The following is a 19,204-nucleotide window of genomic DNA, read 5'->3' as shown; positions in this document are numbered from 1 at the left end:
CAAATTCAGTGTTAGTCATAGTCTTTTTTACTAAAATGCCATTTTAGTCGTATTTTAATCATCTCTAATTGTTTTAGTAGACTAAAACCTGCAGTAAAATCTAATGGGTTTAGTTCAATTGTAATGCATTATTTAAAGTGGTTGTAAACCTTTACAGACCACTTTGTGCTACAGTTAAGCCTATAATAAGGCTTACCTGTAGCTTTCCAGGATATCTCCTAAACCTGCACGGTTTAGGAGATATCACCTGTATTTGCATGTGCCGACGTCATCGGCACATGTGCACTGACACAAACTGAAGCAATGGCTCAGATGTGCTGTTGCTTCAGTGAGTGTGCTGCTACCGCACGCATGCGCGGGAGCGACGTCATCGCTGCTCCAGCCAATCACAGCGCCGGAGCCGCGATACCCAGAAGTAACCCCTGGGAGTATTGTCGCCAGCCGGTGCTGTGTACGAGCATCGCAGCAAGGGCTTCAATCTCAGGTGAGTATTACATAATGAGCTAGTATGCTATGCATACTAGCTCATTATGCCTTTGTCTTGTAGTTTTTTTTTTTTTTTTCAAAGTGGGTTTATAACCACTTTAAGCAATTCTCTAGAATTTTTTAAACCCATTATATACTCCTGCCATAAAAAAAATGTAATATGTTACAGTATTTATAGCAAAAATGAAAGACCCGCTCCAGGTGTCTGATTCCAACGATCTCCTCCCTCTTCAGGTGTGGGTGCGGCTCAATATGCAACCATATGCAAGAAAAAACAGAACAAAAGTCCGGATGGCCGCACACCAATGAAAAATTTCTTTATTAATATAAATCCATACAGCAAGGATAAAAACCACTAACACATTTCACACCATCAAAGCAGGTGCTTATTCTTAGCTGTGAATTTTCCTGCATGTTGTTATTTATGGTATTAGAGGTTGTAAACTCTTGGGGAAAAAAAACAAAAAACCTATAGGCCAAAGGCATAATGAGCTAGCATGCATTGCATACTAGCTCATTTTGAAATACTTACCTTAGAATGAAGCCCTCCAGCGGTGCCCGCACATTGCTGAGACGGCTGACCTCTTTCCTGGAGTTTCTTCTGGGTTCGCTGGCTCCGGCGCTGTGAATGGCCGGAGCCACGATTACATCACTCCCGGTCACGGCGCAAGGCTCTGAAGGCTCAGAGTGCATGCGCCAGTGATTTCACTGGCTGCATGTACAGTAAATATCTCATAAACGGTGCATGTTTAGGAGATATTTACACTACCTATAGGTAAGCTTTATTATAGTCTTACCTATAGGTAGAATTCAGTAGTAGAGTTTACTTCCTCTTGAAAGTTTTTAACAAACTACACAAACTCTGGACGCTGGTCTCAGGAGGCCTGTAATGCACAGTGCTCTGGACAGTGGTCTGAGGAGGCCTGTAATGCACACAGTGCTGTGGAAGATGGTTGGAGGAGGCCTGTAATGCACAGTGCTCTGGACAGCGGTCTGAGGAGGCCTGTAATGCACACAGTGCTGTGGAAGATGGTTGGAGGAGGCCTGTAATGCACAGTGCTCTGGACAGCGGTCTGAGGAGGCCTGTAATGCACACAGTGCTGTGGAAGATGGTTGGAGGAGGCACAGTGCTCTGGACAGTGGTCTGAGGAGGCCTGTAATGCACACAGTGCTGTGGAAGATGGTTGGAGGAGGCCTGTAATGCACAGTGCTCTGGACAGTGGTCTGAGGAGGCCTGTAATGCACACAGTGCTGTGGAAGATGGTTGGAGGAGGCACAGTGCTCTGGACAGTGGTCTGAGGAGGCCTGTAATGCACACAGTGCTGTGGAAGATGGTTGGAGGAGGCACAGTGCTCTGGACAGTGGTCTGAGAAGGCCTGTAATGCACACAGTGCTGTGGAAGATGGTTGGAGGAGGCCTGTAATACACAGTACTCTGGACAGTGGTCAGGAGGCCTGTAATCCTACACAGTGCTCTGGGTGGTCTGAGGAGGCCTGTAATGCTACACAGTGCTCTGGGTGGTCTGAAGAGGCCTGTAATGCTACACAGTGCTCTAGACGGTGGTCTGAGAATGCTTCTATTGCACAGTGCTTTTGTCCTCTGCATGGTCAGGACACGGGAGGCCTGTAATGCACAGTCTGGGTGGGAGTCTGAGGAGGCCTGTAATGCTACACAGTACGCTGGGCTGCTGATGAAGACTGTAATGCACAGTGCTCTAGACCAGGGGTCTCCAAACTGCAGCCCGAGGGCCAGAAGTGGCCCTTTGCGAGCCTTTATCCCGCCCTCGGGGCATTATTCCTCCCACTGACACCAACAATGGGGCACTATTTGTTCCACAATACCAATGATGAGATGAGATACTATTCCTCTTACAATTAGGGACACTACTACTATTGACCACCAACCCTAAGGCCATATTTATTCTCACTCATTCCGGGCCCGTGACATTTTCTGCCCCTGCCCTCCTCAAGTCTCAAGTCTGAAATCCAATAAACTGGCCCTTTGAAAAGTTTGGAGACCCCTGCTCTAGACAGTCGTGAGTCAGGACTCTCAGGAAGTCTGTAATGCAAAGTGCTCTGGATGGGATTCTGAGGAGGCCTGTAATGCTACACAGTGCTCTGGGCGGTCTGAGGAAGCCTGTAATGAGCAGTGCTCTGGATAGTCATCTGAGGAGGCTTGTAATGCTGGACAGTGCTAAGCACGCTACACCACTAAACACACTGTGGTCACGACACACAGCCAACATGGAGTAAGTGCAAAGAGACCAGGAGTAATCTCTAGGAGCAGGTAAAAGGTGCTTGGGACACAAAGCAGCAAAAAGGCTAGAAATACACTTGGAGACACTGAAACAAACTGCAGATAGGTGATGCTAATGAAGAGCAGACAGGAGATCGCACAGGGACTGGAAGGCTGAAAGCTGGCAAAGGTACACAAGGAAAACAGGCACATGAACACTAGAATGCTCAAAGGACACAACAGGTGCAAGGATATATGCTGAAAGCAGGAAAACACTGAGCATCACTGGTAACAGGCTGGAAGACTCTGGGGGTACAGAGATCACACTGAAAGGTATAAACAAGGCCAAGGATAAATCCAAGGCAAAAACCAAGCTTAAATTACCAACCAGCCCGCAGACAACCTGGTCGGTAAGTTAAGCTTGTTTTTTTCCTTGGATTTATCCCTGGCCTTGTTTATACCTGTTGTTAGCCTTCCAATGCTTCTTACTGATAGCCAGCTATAGATGGGTGCAAGTGGCGTCTTTTTTTTGTATCACACTGAAAGGCACTGGGAGATACTTGCAAACAGACACTAGGAAAAAGAAGGATCGGATGATGAGGCACTTATATGCAGCACTGACAAGCAGCACTGATGGGAACTCATAATCCTATTCATACACGGCTTTTCCAGTTTACACTGTAATCAGCTGTGATTGGACACAGCTGATCACAAGGTAAAGAGCCTATGTCAGAGGCTCTTTACCTCGATTGGAGATGTGGTGTGTCAGATTGAGACACACCACTCCGCCCCCCCGCGCGGTTTGTCCTGCTTGACATCATATGATGCCCAGTCAGAATAACAGAACCACTTTCTGGCGGTCATTTTGCTATGTGGCGGGCAGGAAGTGGTTAAGGTGGATGTAAATTCTCACATATACCCAGTGAAGTGAACAGCTTCAGATGATACACAGAGATGAAGGATCCAGCCCCAGGATCATAAGGACTTTTGGGGTCACTAAGAGTATAGGGTCAATTGAAATCTCCTCAGGAAGTCAAGGACACAAGGAGTCTTGAGGTTACAATGAATAGTTTCTTGAAGCCAGGGACACATAGGGGACGATTTACTAAAGGCAAATAGACTGAGCACTCTACAAGTGCAGCTGCTCCATAGCTTAGTAAATCACTTTGCAAGGAATACCCAATCACGTTCAGGGGGGGGGGGGGGGGGGGACAGCATTTTTGCTTGCACATGATTGGGTGATGGAAGTCAGCAGAGCTTCTGCTAATTTACTAAGCTTTGGAGCAACTGCTAATCAAAGTCTATTTTGTCTTTAGTAAATCAACCCCATTGAGTCTTGGGAATATTCCAGGGACAGGAATAAGTAATAGCGGTACATTAAAAATCTTCCCAAGAAGCCAGGGACTAAGGATGAGCTCAGGCGTGTTCGCAAACAGCACGTGCAGAGCCCACCAGGAAGTCGGCACTGCACAGCGCTAATCACAAGCAGTGAGACATTGTCCCGTTGTGCGGCTGCAGAGATCAGGAAATGTCTCACAGCTTGCGATTAGTGCTTCCCGGCGGGCTCTGCTTGCGAACACTCCTGAGGTCATCCTTACCAGGGACATGAGGAAGCATTGAAGGTACAATAGAAATTTTCTCCACTAGGGGATTCTAGGAAACTTCTTGGAACACTGGGGGACTCGCCACTAGAAACACTAGCTGTTGCATAGAAGGGGGGATGGTCTGGTTGGACTGGGTGTGTGGCTTATTGAATTAACAATAGGTGGTTAACCAGTCTTGGACACAAGTCTTGTGGGATAACTGGTAACAGCAGAACCTTGCAAGTTAAAGCTATGGAACTACATATACCAGTATTTCTGCTGACCTTTAAGAATAGAGTATACAGATCTGCAGCAAAACTGCAGATCTGTGACAACTTCCATACAGCTCTTCCTGTTGCTTATCAGTACAAGGTGAGCATTGAATGAGCATTGGATCATAAAGCCATTTGCTCCATAAGTTGCAGAAATGAGAGTCAAGTAGCCTGACAAAGCTGCATGCAAGGGGAAATAGAAGTAGAGTTAAACTGTATCTGTCCTACACACCAGAGTTTTTTTTGTTTTTTGTTTTTTTTTTTTTTTTTATGTGGGTCCGCCCATTATCCTAAAGTGAGTAATAAATCCCTTTTTTACCTACTGTTGTAGGTAAGTATACTGTAATTGTAAGTATAAGAACATTTTTATAAACCTTAAAGCCCGACTGAAATCACAGAAATAGATTTGCAGTCAGACAGGCACTGTACTCACAATCTCTATTTTCATAGTTCTCTGGATGAGGGGCAGATAAATGACAGGATATGCCTCCTCCAGTCACAAAACACAGAACCCCGTGGGTGCTCCTCCTAAGAACTTGCTGGTTTTGTATCTGTTTTGTGCAGTTTTTTTTTTTAAGAAGTGGCCGGCTCCCACTGTAGATCTGACTTGCCTTAACCACTTCAATACAGGGCCCTTATACACCTTCCTGCCCAGAACAATATTCAGCTTTCAGTGCTATCACATTTTGAATAACAATTGCGTGGTCATGTGACGCTGTACCCAAATTTTATAATTTTTTTAACACAAATAGAGCTTTCTTTTGGTGGTATTTGATCACTACTGTGTTTTTGTTTTTTTTTTTGCGCTACAAAAAAAAAGTTTTTTTTTGTTAGAAAATCTTTGTAAATAAGTATGTTTTCTCCTTCACTGATGGGCACTGATGAGGCAGTACTGATTGGCACTAATGAGGTGGCACTGATGATGAGGCACTTATAAACAGCACTTATGGGCACTCACAGGTGGCACTGGAGGGCACTTATCGGCAGCACTGATCAGGAGGCACTGGCAGGCATCGCTGATGGGCATAGAGTGCCATCCCTAATGGGCACTAATTGGCATCCCTGGTGGGCACAGTTGGGCATCACTAGTAGTCATGGGTGGGCATCCCTTGTGGGCCCTAATCGGGGGGGGGCTGCACTGGTAATCAATCAGCGCAGACCCCCCCGTCAGGAGAGCAGCCGATGAGCTAACCTGTATTCGCGCCTGTCAGCGCGAGTGGAGGAAAAGCCGATACACGGCTTTTCCTGTTTACACTGTAATCAGCTGTGATTGGACACAGCTGATCACATGGTAAAGAGCCTATATCAGAGGCTCTTTACCTCGATCGGAGATGCGGTGTGTCAGAATGACACACCACGCTGTGCGCCCCGCAGCTTATCCTACTGGACATCATATGACTCCCAGTCAGGATAACAGAACCACTTTCCGGCTGTCATTTTGCTATATGGCAGGCGGGAAGTGGTTAAAGTGGATGTAAACTCTCACAAATACACAGTGAAGCCAACAGCCTCAGATGATACACAGAGATGAAACAAATCTCCCTGCATATGTTTTACATGTATATCTGCTGTCTTCATCTCTGTATACAGTTCAGAAGTTCACATTCTGTTAGGAGATTGTCTCTTACTGTTCAGAACTGCAGTGAAGTCTGGGCATACAGCCAAGACAACTGATTGGAGGAAAAGCACACACCCCCTCTCCTCATAGGTAGAGACATTCAGATCTGTTTGTTGAATCCTTCAGCAGGCTGCTAATCTATTTATAGCATCCTCCCCAACACAAAACTCCTGCTGCTTTTATCACAGTTGACAGAGAAATTGTCAGAGGTTTTCAGGCTGATAACAGAACAGGCAGGAGACAGCTACATGACATTTTGCTTTGCTGAGAGATAACAAAACACTGCGGATAGATGTGCCCTGCTCAAATTTAATGAATCGGGTTTATATCTACTTTAAATTGGAACTTTGCTCAGTAAATACATATTTATGAACAGGCAGAATTTTTAAATGCAGAAGGGACATACTAAACTTCTACTTTAAGATCTTTGTACTGGGGTCTCCCATGTAGCTTCCGCTATCCGTTTCCCAGTGACCCTGTGGGACATGAATCTAGTTCTGCTTCAGGAACCACAGTTTTAATCCATTAGAGACATTCCTCAATTTACTCATACCCACAAAGTGGCTTACCTTGTGTCTGGGGTGGTGGCCTTATCTTGCAAAAAACTCTTTTTGGTCTTGCAGAAGAACAATGTCCTGTTCAGGCCTAGCATTTCAATCTTGCCTAAAGTAGTTTCTAACTTTCACCTCCACAAGGACATTGTTCTCCCTTCTCTTTTGTATGGCTCTGGTTCATTGAAAGGAAATTTCCATCTGTTGTCTAGAAATGTGGGATGTGCAAGTCTACCTCTCAGCCACTGCTGAAGACTGAAGCCCGAGCTTCCCATTCCACCATCTCAGACCATTATTCATGCTTATGGTCTCAGGAATTGGGTTCCCCCATTTCCTGCTATGGAGCACTCTACTAGGTCTGTGAGTGCTTCCTGGCATCAGGCCTCTGTTTCCCAGATCTGTGAGGCTGCTACATGGTCTTCTGTACATATGTTCTCTACGTTCTACCAGTTGGACATTTCAGGCTCATTTGATGCCAGCTTCACGTAACATCCTTCAGGCTGCTCTTTGATTTCTGTTCATTGGTTCTGTTAGTATTTGCTGTTTTGCCAACGCTTCCAAGAAGTTGTACTGCTTTTGGATGCCCTAAAGGTTTAAGACATCCTATGTTCTTCAACAGACAAGAAAGAAAAAATAATTTTAGTACTCCTCATAAAATCCTTTTGTCCAAGGAGGAGGAACTCGGGTCCCACCCTTCTGTTTTCATCATGTTTTGCTTTGCTACAAAACTGGGGCATGCTGGTAGTAGGAGGGGTTATTTTAGGCTGGGCTACAGTTCTTTGCCAATGTCCAATCCTTCTGTAGGCAGTATAACCTTAAAGGGGTACAGGACCAAAAAAAAATAAGGTGTAATGCCCCATACACACGGTCGGACATTGATCGGACATTCCGACAACAAAATCCTAGGATTTTTTCCGACGGATGTTGGCTCAAACTTGTCTTGCATACACACGGTCACACAAAGTTGTCGGAAAATCCGATCGTTCTGAACGCGGTGATGTAAAACACGTATGTCGGGACTCTAAACTGGGCAGTAGCCAATAGCTTTCATCTCTTTATTTATTCTGAGCATGCGTAGCACTTTGTGCGTCGGATTTGTGTACACACGATCGGAAATTCCGACAACGGATTTTGTTGTCGGAAAATTTTATAGCCTGCTCTCAAACTTTGTGTGTCGGAAAATCCGATGGAAAATGTGTGATGGAGCCTACACATGTACGGAATTTCCGACAACAAGGTCCTATCACACATTTTCCGTTGGAAAATCCGACCGTGTGTACGGGGCATAAGACTGCATTTAAACACTTAGGCATTTTGTAGTGTAAAGCTCATAGATGCTCATAGAAGAACAATCCCAGTCATTTCAATGGCCCCAGTTTAACATCTGAGCATGAACAGGGACCAGTGAAATTAATGGGATTTTGCTTGTTGAGCGTCTTTAAGCTTCGAGCTAAAAAACGATCAGGTGTGAATGCAGCCTGAGACTTCAGTATGTCTTTAACTTTATTACATGGCTTGTGTAGTAGCAAGTGCATATGTTAAATGATAGTGTTTTTTTTTTTTTTTTAATCAAAAGTGGACTTTTGTTTAAATACTGTTTTATCTCTTCAGTATCTTATGGAGTTCCCACCCAGCTCACAGTGCTCAAGTCATAGCACCCTGGCTGCAGACCTGGATCACGCTGAAACGAAAGCAGGTGATTTGCCTGTTAACAAACTGCTAAGTTCACTTTTAAAATACGTACTATATTGTTAACCTTTCTTACATGCCAAAACGTTAGCATTTTTTTTCAGCCAGTCTTGTTATCAAGACTATGCTGCAAGAGACATAGTAGGGGTTACTAAAACTGGAGCGTGCAAAATCTGATGCAACTCTGCATAGAAACTAGAGCTGCATGATTAATCGCTAAGAATCGTTATCGCAATTTTTTCTCCCTTTGCGATCTTGACAAAATATTTTCCTGATTTTTTTTTTTTTTTCTCTATGCAGAGTATTCTCTGCTCTGCTGAAGCCACAGCAGCCAAGTATCACAACATTCTTCAGCTGGGGAACTAAGTATAAACATTGGGGGTTATTTAAGAAAGGTAAATCCACTTTGCACTGCAAAGTGCACTTGAAATTGCACTGAAAGTGCACTTGGATGTGCAGTCGCTGTAAATCCGAGGGTGACAAGCAAGGAAAATAAAAAACAGCATTTTAGCTTGCAAATGATTGGATGATAAAATTAGCAGAGCTTCCCCTCATTTCAGATCTACCCCTTAGATTTACAGCGACTGCACTTCCAAGTGCAATTTCAAGTGCACTTTGCACTTGTAGTTTGCACTTGTAGTGCAAAGTGGGTTTGCCTTTAATAAATAACCCCCATTGTAATGATTTGTCCTTTAGATCAAAGGAATACACTTCGGTATGTAAATGAGGGAAGTTTAACCACTTAAACACTAAACCTTTTTCTTACATTTGCTGGTTTCAAGTTAAAATCATTTTTTTTGCTAGAAAATTACTTAGAACCCCCAAACATTTATATATTTTTTTTAGCAGAGATCCTAGAGAATCACACTGTATTTGCGCAGCAGTCTTTCAAATGCAATTTTTTTGCAAAAAAAATACATTTTTTTGAATAAAAAAAAAACAGTAAAGTTAGGCCAATTTTTTTTGTATAATGTTGAGTACTGTCCGTGATACTTTTTTTAATTGCACTAATACGGCTACAATCAAATTTTGTATAATGTGAAAGATGTTACCCCGCAAGAATCGTGACCTTTATTCTAAGCAAAAAAATCATGATTCTCATTTTGGGCAGAATCATGCAGCTCTATTAGAAACCAGCTCCCAGGTAAACCACTTCCAGACCGCCCACTGTATATATATATATATATACGTCATTATTTTGACGTTTAAATACCAGGGTTATGGCAGAAACTAGCTGCTATAACCCCGGTATTTTTTTAAACCGTGGTCGATCCGGTGTCCGATTAAAAGTGGTTCCAGCGGCTGATTTGCCCCGGGATCACTTTTTTAGGCAGCAAGGGAGGAGCCGTCGGTAAAAAGGGGAAACGATCCGATCCCTTGGAGCGGTGGGCCGGACTCTATGCCTTTGGAGGACCGGAGCAAAATCAGATGTCACTTCTGCCCAACGGCCTTAAAGGGCCCTTTTATTTTACATTTACCTGAAAAAAAAAAGTTTTAAGTGTAAATGTGAGATCTGAGGTCTTTTTGACCCCAGATATCGCATTAAAGAGGCCCTGTCCTGCTTATTTCTATTACAAGGGATCTAAGGAATAAAAGTGTTAAAGAAAAAAAAAATGTAAGGGACAGTGTAAAAATAAAATGTAAAATCAATCCGAGCTTGCACGCAGAAGCGAAAGCATACACAAGTCGCGCCTACACATATAAACCGTGTGCAAACCACACATGTAAGGTATCGCTGTGATTGTTAGAGCGAGAGCGATAATTCTAGCACTAGACCTCCTCTGTAACTCTAGACAGATAACCTATAAAAAAATGTAAAAAGCGTCGCCTATGGAGATTTTTAAGTATCGTAGTTTTTTTGCCATCAACGAGCGTGTGCAATTTTAAAGCGTGACATGTTCGTTATCTATTTACTCGGCGTAACATCATCTTTTACATTATACAAAAAAATTGGGCTAACTTTACTGTTTTCTTATTTTTTTATTCAAAAAAGTGTATTTTTTCCCCAAAAAATTGTGTTTGTGAGACCGCTGCGCAAATACTGTGTGACATAAAGTCTTGCAATGATCTCCATTTTATTCTCTAGGGTCTCTGCTAAAGAATATATGTAATGTTTGGGGGTACTAAGTAATTTTCTAGCAAAAAATACTGATTTTAACTTGTAAACAACAAATGTCAAAAATAGGCCTGGTCCTTAAGTGGTTAAACAGAAGTTAGAACCTGACTGGCTACCATGCATAGCTGCACCAGTTTTAGTAACCCCCCCCAGTGAGACCAGTGATCTCATCAGCCCTAGAGAAAACTGGGCAGTACCGCTTGGTCACTAACTCGACCTCAGAATGCTGGTTAAATAATTAAAGGATAAGTTCACCCTTAAAAAAATAAAAATCAATGCACTTTTTTTGCAGGTAAAAAAATGTCCCTTTACCATTTTTTTTTTTTTTTTTTAGCAGCCTGAAAAGCTTTGCACCAGCGATTAGCAGATCGCTGGTGTCTTGCACGTATCCTGCAGACTGTCGGTGTGAGCTGTCTGCGCGTACATCGTACAGGCAGGCAGTTTCACACTGGCAGGAAGAACCAGTGAACTACAACAGCGCAGTGGTAGTTCATTGAGAACTACATGCTGATGGTTGCAAAGGATGTCAGTACTTGTAGTTCATACATTCGCAGAACTCTGTTAATGAATGACACGACCGTGTGGGCGGAGCTCCGCAAGTCCACACTCTTTCCAAATTGTGACGGTTGGTAAGGGGAGCTTCTTCCATTACTGCTGTCACACACAGGGCTCGGATCACAGAGCCACTGCAGGAGCGGGAACATGTTACACATTCCACCCTAAAAACGGGTGGAACATGTAACATGTTCCTAATGCTGAACTTATCCTTGAGAATCATTAACAAGCTGTTCATCGTTCTGTTGTCAGAAAATCCTCATTGTTTGAAGTGCTGTGCAATGGTGCCTGATTAGCTCATATGATTACCCATCCCTTTCTATAACTGCTTCTTGCTCTGTAGGAGGTTAAAGGTTAAGTTCACCTATTAAAACATGTTACAGGTTATTATTATACAGGATTTATATAGCGCCGACAGTTTACGCAGCGCTTTACAACATTAGGGCAGACAGTACAAGTACAATACAATTCAATACAGGAGGAATCAGAGGGCCCTGCTCTTTAGAGCTTACAACCTAGGAGGGAGGGTCAAGTTATACAAAAGGGTAATAGCTGTGGGGGATGAGCTAATGGAGAAAATAGTGCAGTTGTTAGATGGAAGCAGGATAGGCTTCTCTGAAGAGGAAAGTTTTCAGGGATCGCCTAAAGGTGGATAAATTTGGAGACAGTCTGACGGATTGGGGTAGGGAATTCCAGAGGATGGGCGTGACTCGGGAGAAGTCCTGGAGGCGGATATGGGAGGAGGTGATGAGGGAGTTAGAGAGCAGAAGGTCTTGGGAGGAACGGAGATGGCGATTAGGTTGGTATTTTGAGACTAGGTTAGTGATGTAGCTGGGGGCTAAATTGTGGATGGCTTTGTAACTTATTGTTAGTATTTTGAATTTAATTCATTGGGTGAGTGGTAGCCAATGGAGGGATTGGCAGAGACTGAGCGGCTTGTAAGGTGGATGAGTCTGGCAGCAGCATTCATGATGGACTGAAGGGGGGATAGTCTATTTAAAGGTAAGCCAATGAGGAGTGAGTTGCAGTAGTCAAGGCGAGAGATAACCAGGGAGTGAATCAGGAGCTTTGTGGTTTCATTGGTTAGAAAGGGACGTAGTTTAGAGATGTTGCGGAGGTTGAGGCGGCAAGCTTTGGAAAGTGATTGGATGTGGGGCTGAAAGGAGAGTTCAGAATCCAGGATAACACCTAGCACGTGGGGACGGGTGGATGGTTTTGTCATTGCTCTTGACAGAGAAGTCAGGGGAAGAGGCACGTGGGGGAGGGAATATTATAAGCTCGGTTTTGGACAAGTTGAGTTTGAGGAAGTGGTGTGACATCCATACAGATATGTCGGTTAGTAAGTTAATGATGCGTGAGGGGACTGATGGAGTGAGTTGAGGGGTGGAGAGATAGATTTGTGTGTCGTCAGCATAGAAATGGTATTGAAAGCCGTGATCAGCTGACCCAGGGAAGAGGTGTAGATTGAAAATAAAAGAGGTCCAAGAACAGAACCTTGGGGCACCCTGACAGAGAAGGGAAGAGGAGTAGAGGAAGTAGAATTGTAAGTGACACTGAAGGTGCGTTGGGATCAGTAGGATGAGAGCCACTGAAGAGCACAGTCACGGAGACCGAGGGAGTAAAGTTTTTTGAGGAGGAGGGGGTGGTCAACCGTGTCAAAGGCAGCTGAAAGATCCAGAATTAGAAGTACAGAATAGTGTCCGTTGGTTTTTGCAGTTAGTAGGTCATTTGTGAGTTTTAAAAGAGCAGTTTCTGTGGAGTGTTGAGGGCGAAATCCAGATTGAAGGGGATCATGAAGGTTGTTTTTAATGAGGTGGTCACTCAGTTGGTTGTAAACCAGATGCTCAAGTAGTTTAGAGGAAAAGGGGAGCAAGGAGATAGGGCGTAGGTTGTTAAGATTGGTAGGGTCCAAGGATGGCTTTTTAAATATGGGAGTGACCAGTGTATGTTTTAGATCTTTGGGGAAGATGCCAGAGGTGAGGGAGAGATTGAAGATGTGGGTTAGAGAGTGTAGGATGGAGTCAGAGGGCGACCGTAGCATTTGAGAGGGAATAGGGTCCAGGGGACAGGTGGTTAGGTGGGCGATAGAAAGGAGTTTAGCAACTTCATCTGTAGTAGCAGATTTGAATAGGGGGAGTGTCATTTGTACTTGTTGACATGGGGTCTTAGCTGGGGGAGATACCTGTAGAATGGAGATTTCATCACGGATTGTATCAATCTTGTTTTTGAAGTGATTAGCGATCTGGATGAGAAGGTGTTAATAAGAGTTGTAAAGTAGGTTTGCTTGGCAGTGTGGAGGAAAGAATAGTATTTTTGGAAGGCAGATTTGTATTGGTTGAAGTCTTTGAGAGACTTAGTCTTGTGCCACAGGCGCTCAAGAGCGTGACTACGTTTTTTGAGAATTTTAGTGTCATCTGTTTGCCAGGGTTGTAGGGGTCGAGGCCTGATTCTACGTGTAGTGAGGGGAGCGAGCTCGTCCAGGGTGGAGGACAGGGATTTATTGTAGATGGACATGGCTTGGTTGGGGCAGGACAGGGGAGAGATTTTGTCATAGAGGTGGTCAGTAGCAGAATAGAGGAGAGAGGAGTTGAAGTTGCGAAAGTTTCTACGGGTGATGGTTAGGCGATTGGAGGGAAAGGTGGTGGAAGACAGGGGGAGCGAGAAACTAATAAGGTGATGGTCGGAGAGAGGAAAAGGATTGTTTGAGAAGTTGCATGGAGTGCATAGGTAGGAGAATACAAGGTCAAGGGTGTTGCCATCAGAGTGGCATCAGGTTCCCCCCCACCTTCCCTTGACTCCCTTCCACTATGAGAGTGGGCAGGGGTTCCCCACCCTGGTAGCTGCTTTCATGTTTCAAAATCAGCGGGGCTCCACCTGCACAGCCGCATTATTCATTCACAGTAAATGATTAAACTGAAATTTCCTTTCTGCCACTGCGACAGGTGGCTTTTACTTCTCAATGGACTGGAAGCCTACTGATCAGTGTGCTCCTCCATTCATACTTCCTGCAGCTTTCTTGAAAGCTGGAGGGAGAGTGTGCAGGGGCCTTGCATTGGATACAATGCTTTGCAGGCTTCAGTAGGTAAAAATAATAAATACACCTTTTTTTTTTCCTGCAAAACTATGTGCACTTATTCATATTTCCTAAAAGTTAAACTTTTCCTTTAATTACTTATATGTATTTAAAATGATTTTAATGACCTCCTGAACGTATTTGATTTGTTATTAAAAGGGTATCAAAAGAAGTCAAGCTCCATACAGCTTTCCTAACCAATTAGATGCTGTGCACTGATCCGAACTGCCTCCAGATTCTGGTGTTTAACCCCTTCACGCCCACGCTATAGCTGAAGGACAGTTACAGTGTAGGCATACTTTGCTGGGAGGGCGTCTATTGACATCCTTCCCTGATCAAGCGGGCGGCGAGCTCTGTGATCACTGAAACCTTCAGACTCAGCTGTTCACAGATCGGGTTAAAGGGCCAATCACAGTGGATCTTTACCACGTGATCAGCTGTCTCCAATGACAGCTGATCTCGATGTAAACAGAGGCTGATTTGAGCTAAAGGGACATCGGTATTGATAATCAGGTCACTGATTATCAGTCTCTTGATTATCTGTGCAGTCCCACCAGTGCCCACCAGTGCTGCCAATCAGTGATTCCTATCAGTGTCCATCAGTGCAGCCTATCAGCGCACATCAGTGAAGGAGAAAAATTACCTGTTTGCAAAATTGTTTAACAAACTATGAAACTTTTTTTTTTTTTTTTTTTTTTTTTTTAAACATTTTTGGTATTTTTTCATTTGTTTAGCAAAAAAATAGAAACCCCATTGGTGATTAAATACCACAAAAAGAAAACTGTATTTGTTTGAAAAAAAAATGATAAAAATTTAATTTGGGTATAGTGTTACATGACTGTGCATTTGTCATTCAAAGTGTGACAACGCCGAAAGCTGAAAAATTGGCCTGGGCAGGAAGAGGGTGAAAGTGCCCAGTAGGCAAGTGGTTAAAATAGTACATGTGACTCTTCTAATGTTCAGCAGTGAAAACCAGTTGCCTGGCCTGAACTTTGTTACAGGAAGTCAGGGGGGAGTCCTTAGCCCTGTGAAATGTCAAAATTTGCACAGGAATTTTTGGGTCTCTGATGGATTAGGTTGTGGGGATTGTTGATGAATTAACGCGGAGTTCTGCCTAAATTTTTTTTTTTTAAAGTCAGCAGCTACAAATACTGCAGCTGCTGACTTTTAAGATAAGGACACTTAACTGTCCAGGACGCCCGCGATGTCAGCACCCGAAGCCGACCTGTCCCTCGGCTCTCGAGTGGAGACACCACCCACAGGTGGCTTGGCTATCTATGCCCAGAAGTGGGAGCAAAATACCTGGATTATACAGGTATCTGCTCCCCAACCCCCCGAAAGGTGCCAAATTCCGAGGATTCCAAAAACCGGAAGTTCAATTTTTGGGTGGAACTCTGCTTTAAGAGCAGGCACCTTATGGTGCCAGATACACAGCCTTACAGCTACCGAAGTAAACCTGTACTGAATACATCAGTGCATGGTCACTAAATGGCATAAACTGTACACCTACTGTACATAGTCAAGTAACCAATACCTCTGCCTTTCATAAGCCATCATTTCACAGATTTCACTTAAGAGAAAGCACATGACCGTGCTGCTGGAAAATACAACTTATAAACCATTATGGCCATATTCTTATATTTTTCCCATAATCCCTGGGTACTGTAAACCTAGAATTAAAATCAAGCTGTAGTGGGTCTTTCACCGAGTCCCTTTCCTCCCCCTACACATACTTGTCAAAGCCATAGTCTAGTTCTGTGTTTAGGTGTGAGGTGCTTGAGATCGGTTCAACTGTTTAACCTGTTTCCTCTTGCAGAGAATTTTATAACTCACGATGAGAGATGTGCAGTTGTGAGCTATGATTTCTTCCACCGTCTTTTGGGTGACAGTGACTATTACAAACACAGGACCAACCTGGCAACTTTCATCCTAGCGAAAGGTGGGTAGTCAGTCAGCGCTGTGTGTGAGGGAAGGACCAGATATATTTGTCTCTTTATTTTTTTATTTCAGTTGATGCTCTTATCATGTAAACCCTATGTGATAATTAAAATTTTAAAGGATAAGTTCACCTTTGGGAACATGTTACATGTTCCACCCATTTTTAGGCTGGAACACGTAACCTGTTCCTACTGCTGCAACCTCTTCCCAACCCGTCGCCTCTAGAGACAGCAAGCCGAGGATCTCCTTCCCAAACTCACTGTTACAATTTTAAAAAATCGGCAATGCAGGGCTCCGCCAATCCGGCGATGTCATTCATTTCAGAGTTCTGTTAATGAAGGGAACTGCCTTTGCGGCTGTCAGCTTGTAGTTCTCAATGAATTACCAGGGTGCTGTTGAGCTCCTTAGGTATTTTATTGTCTTTTCCTGTCAGTGTGTAATTGCCTACATGTACGATGTTCAAGCAGACAGCTTACACAGACAGTCTGCAGGAGCCCTGCATTGCACCCGTGATCTGCTGATCTTGGGTGCAATGGTTTGCAGGCTCCTAGTAAAAAAAATAATAAATGCACATTTTTTTTATTTGCAAAAACGGTGTGCATTTATTTATTTTTTTTGTTTACAAAGGTGAAATTATACTTTAAAGCGTAAGTTCACCTTTACAGAAAAATCTGTAAGGTGAACTTTCACAGGACCCCTTCCTCACACACACCCCCACCCCCAGTCCTGCTGACCTGGAGCACGGCGATCACCCGCTAGGAGATATTGGGTCGCCACCTCACCATCCGGGGCTTAGAAATCCCCCGCAGCTTAATCTCCAAAATGACCTTGTCAGGAGGTACATTTAGAGCTTTCCAATTGGTCGGCGCTATCACATGCGTTGTGACGACCAATCAGAACCCGCGTAGCCCGTCCTGTCACCGCAGGTGAAGAGGAGAGAAAGCCGTGGGGATTTCAAACCCCCGGATCAGTACAGCGGCGATATGAGCTGTCAGAGCGGGGAATCGCCGGACTCCAGGTTAGCAGGACTGGGTGCAGTGGGAAGGGGGTCCAGTGTAAGTTACACTTTAATGTGGAAATTTAGTGTTAAAATGACACTAAACAATATCCTGATCCTCTAAAAATGATCCATGCACATCCACTATTTAGTGGCTCAGTAATCTATTTTTCATGAAATCACTTCTTACGGTGGTTTTCTGCCTCTTTGTAACATCCCATGTGATCTCCTGAGCCTCTCCTTTTCCTCTCACTTCTAATTGTTTGGAACGAGCAGGTTAATTGAAGTTGTGTGGACTGCTCTATGCACGCTACACATCCTATAGTCCCTTGTTCATCCTGGGAGCAAACAGGAAAGGGTGGCTACTTTCCTACTTGCTGTACCATGGAAAATGGATGTAGCCAACCTCTTCAACAGGAATTTTAAGGAGGCTGAGGGCAAACGAAAGTACTATTTTAAAAGAGAAGTATGGGATTAGAAAAAAAAATCATACTCCCCTAGATGGCTGCAGCACCAATCCCAGCTGCAGCTAAGGCCAAGAACTGAGTGAATAAACACCGTTGATCGCTCAGCTCTTGGTCTTCAGCCTGCAGAGAGCTGGCGACTGAACCAGCTGTGTGCCCATATCAGTAATTGATGTATGTTTTGTATTTACAGATGTACCTGGGGAGAAGGGAAATGAGGATACTTATGAGGTGGTGGCTCTAGGGACAGGAGTGACCAGCTACCAGGGTTGGCAGGAGTACCAGGGTCTCCTGGTTCATGATAGCCATGCATTGGTTGCAGCAAGAAGAGCCCTGTTAAGGTGAGATATGAAAGACTCTGTACTCTTTTTTTTTTTTTTTCCAAAGAACATCGCTAAGCATAATTTATGCATAAACTGTTAAAATATCAAATGTAATATCAAAAAACTACTACTGTTTCTGTGAAATAAACTCGTGGGGAGGACCTGTGTGCGGCTTCTCCCCCTCCTCCGCATGTTACATCATTGTAGGTGGACACTTACTTCCCCTGAATTGGGCAGACAGATGGTAAACATTTAGGATGCCAGGCTTCAGGAAACGGCTCATTTACATGTTAGAAGCCCCCCTGCTCAGAAGCTGATATGAAATGTAAGTAGGTGACATTTGCAGACTCTCCACTTCAGTGCACCATTCTCCTCCTCTGATCCCAGCCAAGTAACATCCCAGTATATATGCAGGAAGTAAAAATGCTTTTTAGTACCAAAGTAAACGTCCACAGCTTTATTCAAAGTACAGGCAGTCCCTGACTCCTACTTACAAATGGAGGGAGACAACAGGAAGTGAGAGGAAATCTACCCCTAGGAAGGGAAATTCTGTCCTATAAGAGTTATCATGGGGAATACTGTAGGTGTCTCCACTAAAGCTTTATCACCTATCCTTGTTTCAACGACAACCCAAACTTTTCAAAATCCAATTGTCACGGGGACAGAAAATGAGGTCAAATCTTCTGAACAGGGGCACAGACAGCAAAACAAATATTACAGGAGTGTTAACCCTTCCTTGTGCTATCCAAAAAACATAAAAATTATTTTTTTGGCTGGAGTTACTTAAAAAATGTACCTATTTCAACTTACAGTATCTCACAAAAGTGAGTACACCCCTCACATTTTTGTAAATATTTTATTTTATCTTTTCATGTGACAACACTGAAGAAATGACACTTTGCTACAATGTAAAGTAGTGAGTGTACAGCTTGTATAACAGTGTAAATTTGGTGTCCCCTCAAAATAACTCAACACACATCCATTAATGTCTAAACCGCTGGCAACAAAAGTGAGTACACCCCTAAGGCTACTTTCTCACTTGTGCGACTTGTCCTGCGACTTGGGACTGCAAAGTCACATGACAAGTCGTTCACCATGATTTCCAATGATAACCATTCATATATGTGCGACTTCAAGTCATGCCGACTTCAAAGTAGTCCCTGTACTACTTTGGTCCAACTTTCATGCGAGTTGAGGTCCATAGACCTCAAGTATACACAGGCATTCCCTGAAATCGCAGCTGTAAAATCGCGTGACTTAAGTCGTGGCAGTGTGAAAGGGGCCTTAGTGAAAATGTCCAAATT

At 43.8% G+C, this 19,204-nt stretch overlaps 1 protein-coding gene across 1 annotated transcript in view; it reads left to right on the top strand.

The window, feature by feature from the left end:
* Window positions 1–19,204, top strand: part of LOC141108917 (adenosine deaminase domain-containing protein 2-like) — a 65,595-nt gene that overhangs the window by 23,910 nt on the left and 22,481 nt on the right. The window contains exons 3-5 of the mRNA XM_073600883.1: window positions 8,357–8,441; window positions 15,995–16,117; window positions 17,771–17,918. Coding sequence (XP_073456984.1) covers window positions 8,357–8,441; window positions 15,995–16,117; window positions 17,771–17,918 — 356 coding nt within the window. The remainder of the gene's footprint in view (window positions 1–8,356; window positions 8,442–15,994; window positions 16,118–17,770; window positions 17,919–19,204) is intronic.

This window comes from Aquarana catesbeiana, linkage group LG09 (assembly GCF_042186555.1).
Source record: "Aquarana catesbeiana isolate 2022-GZ linkage group LG09, ASM4218655v1, whole genome shotgun sequence".
Taxonomy (NCBI): domain Eukaryota; kingdom Metazoa; phylum Chordata; class Amphibia; order Anura; family Ranidae; genus Aquarana; species Aquarana catesbeiana.
Note: the sequence above shows the minus strand (reverse complement) of the source record. Positions and strands in the feature narration are given on the sequence as shown.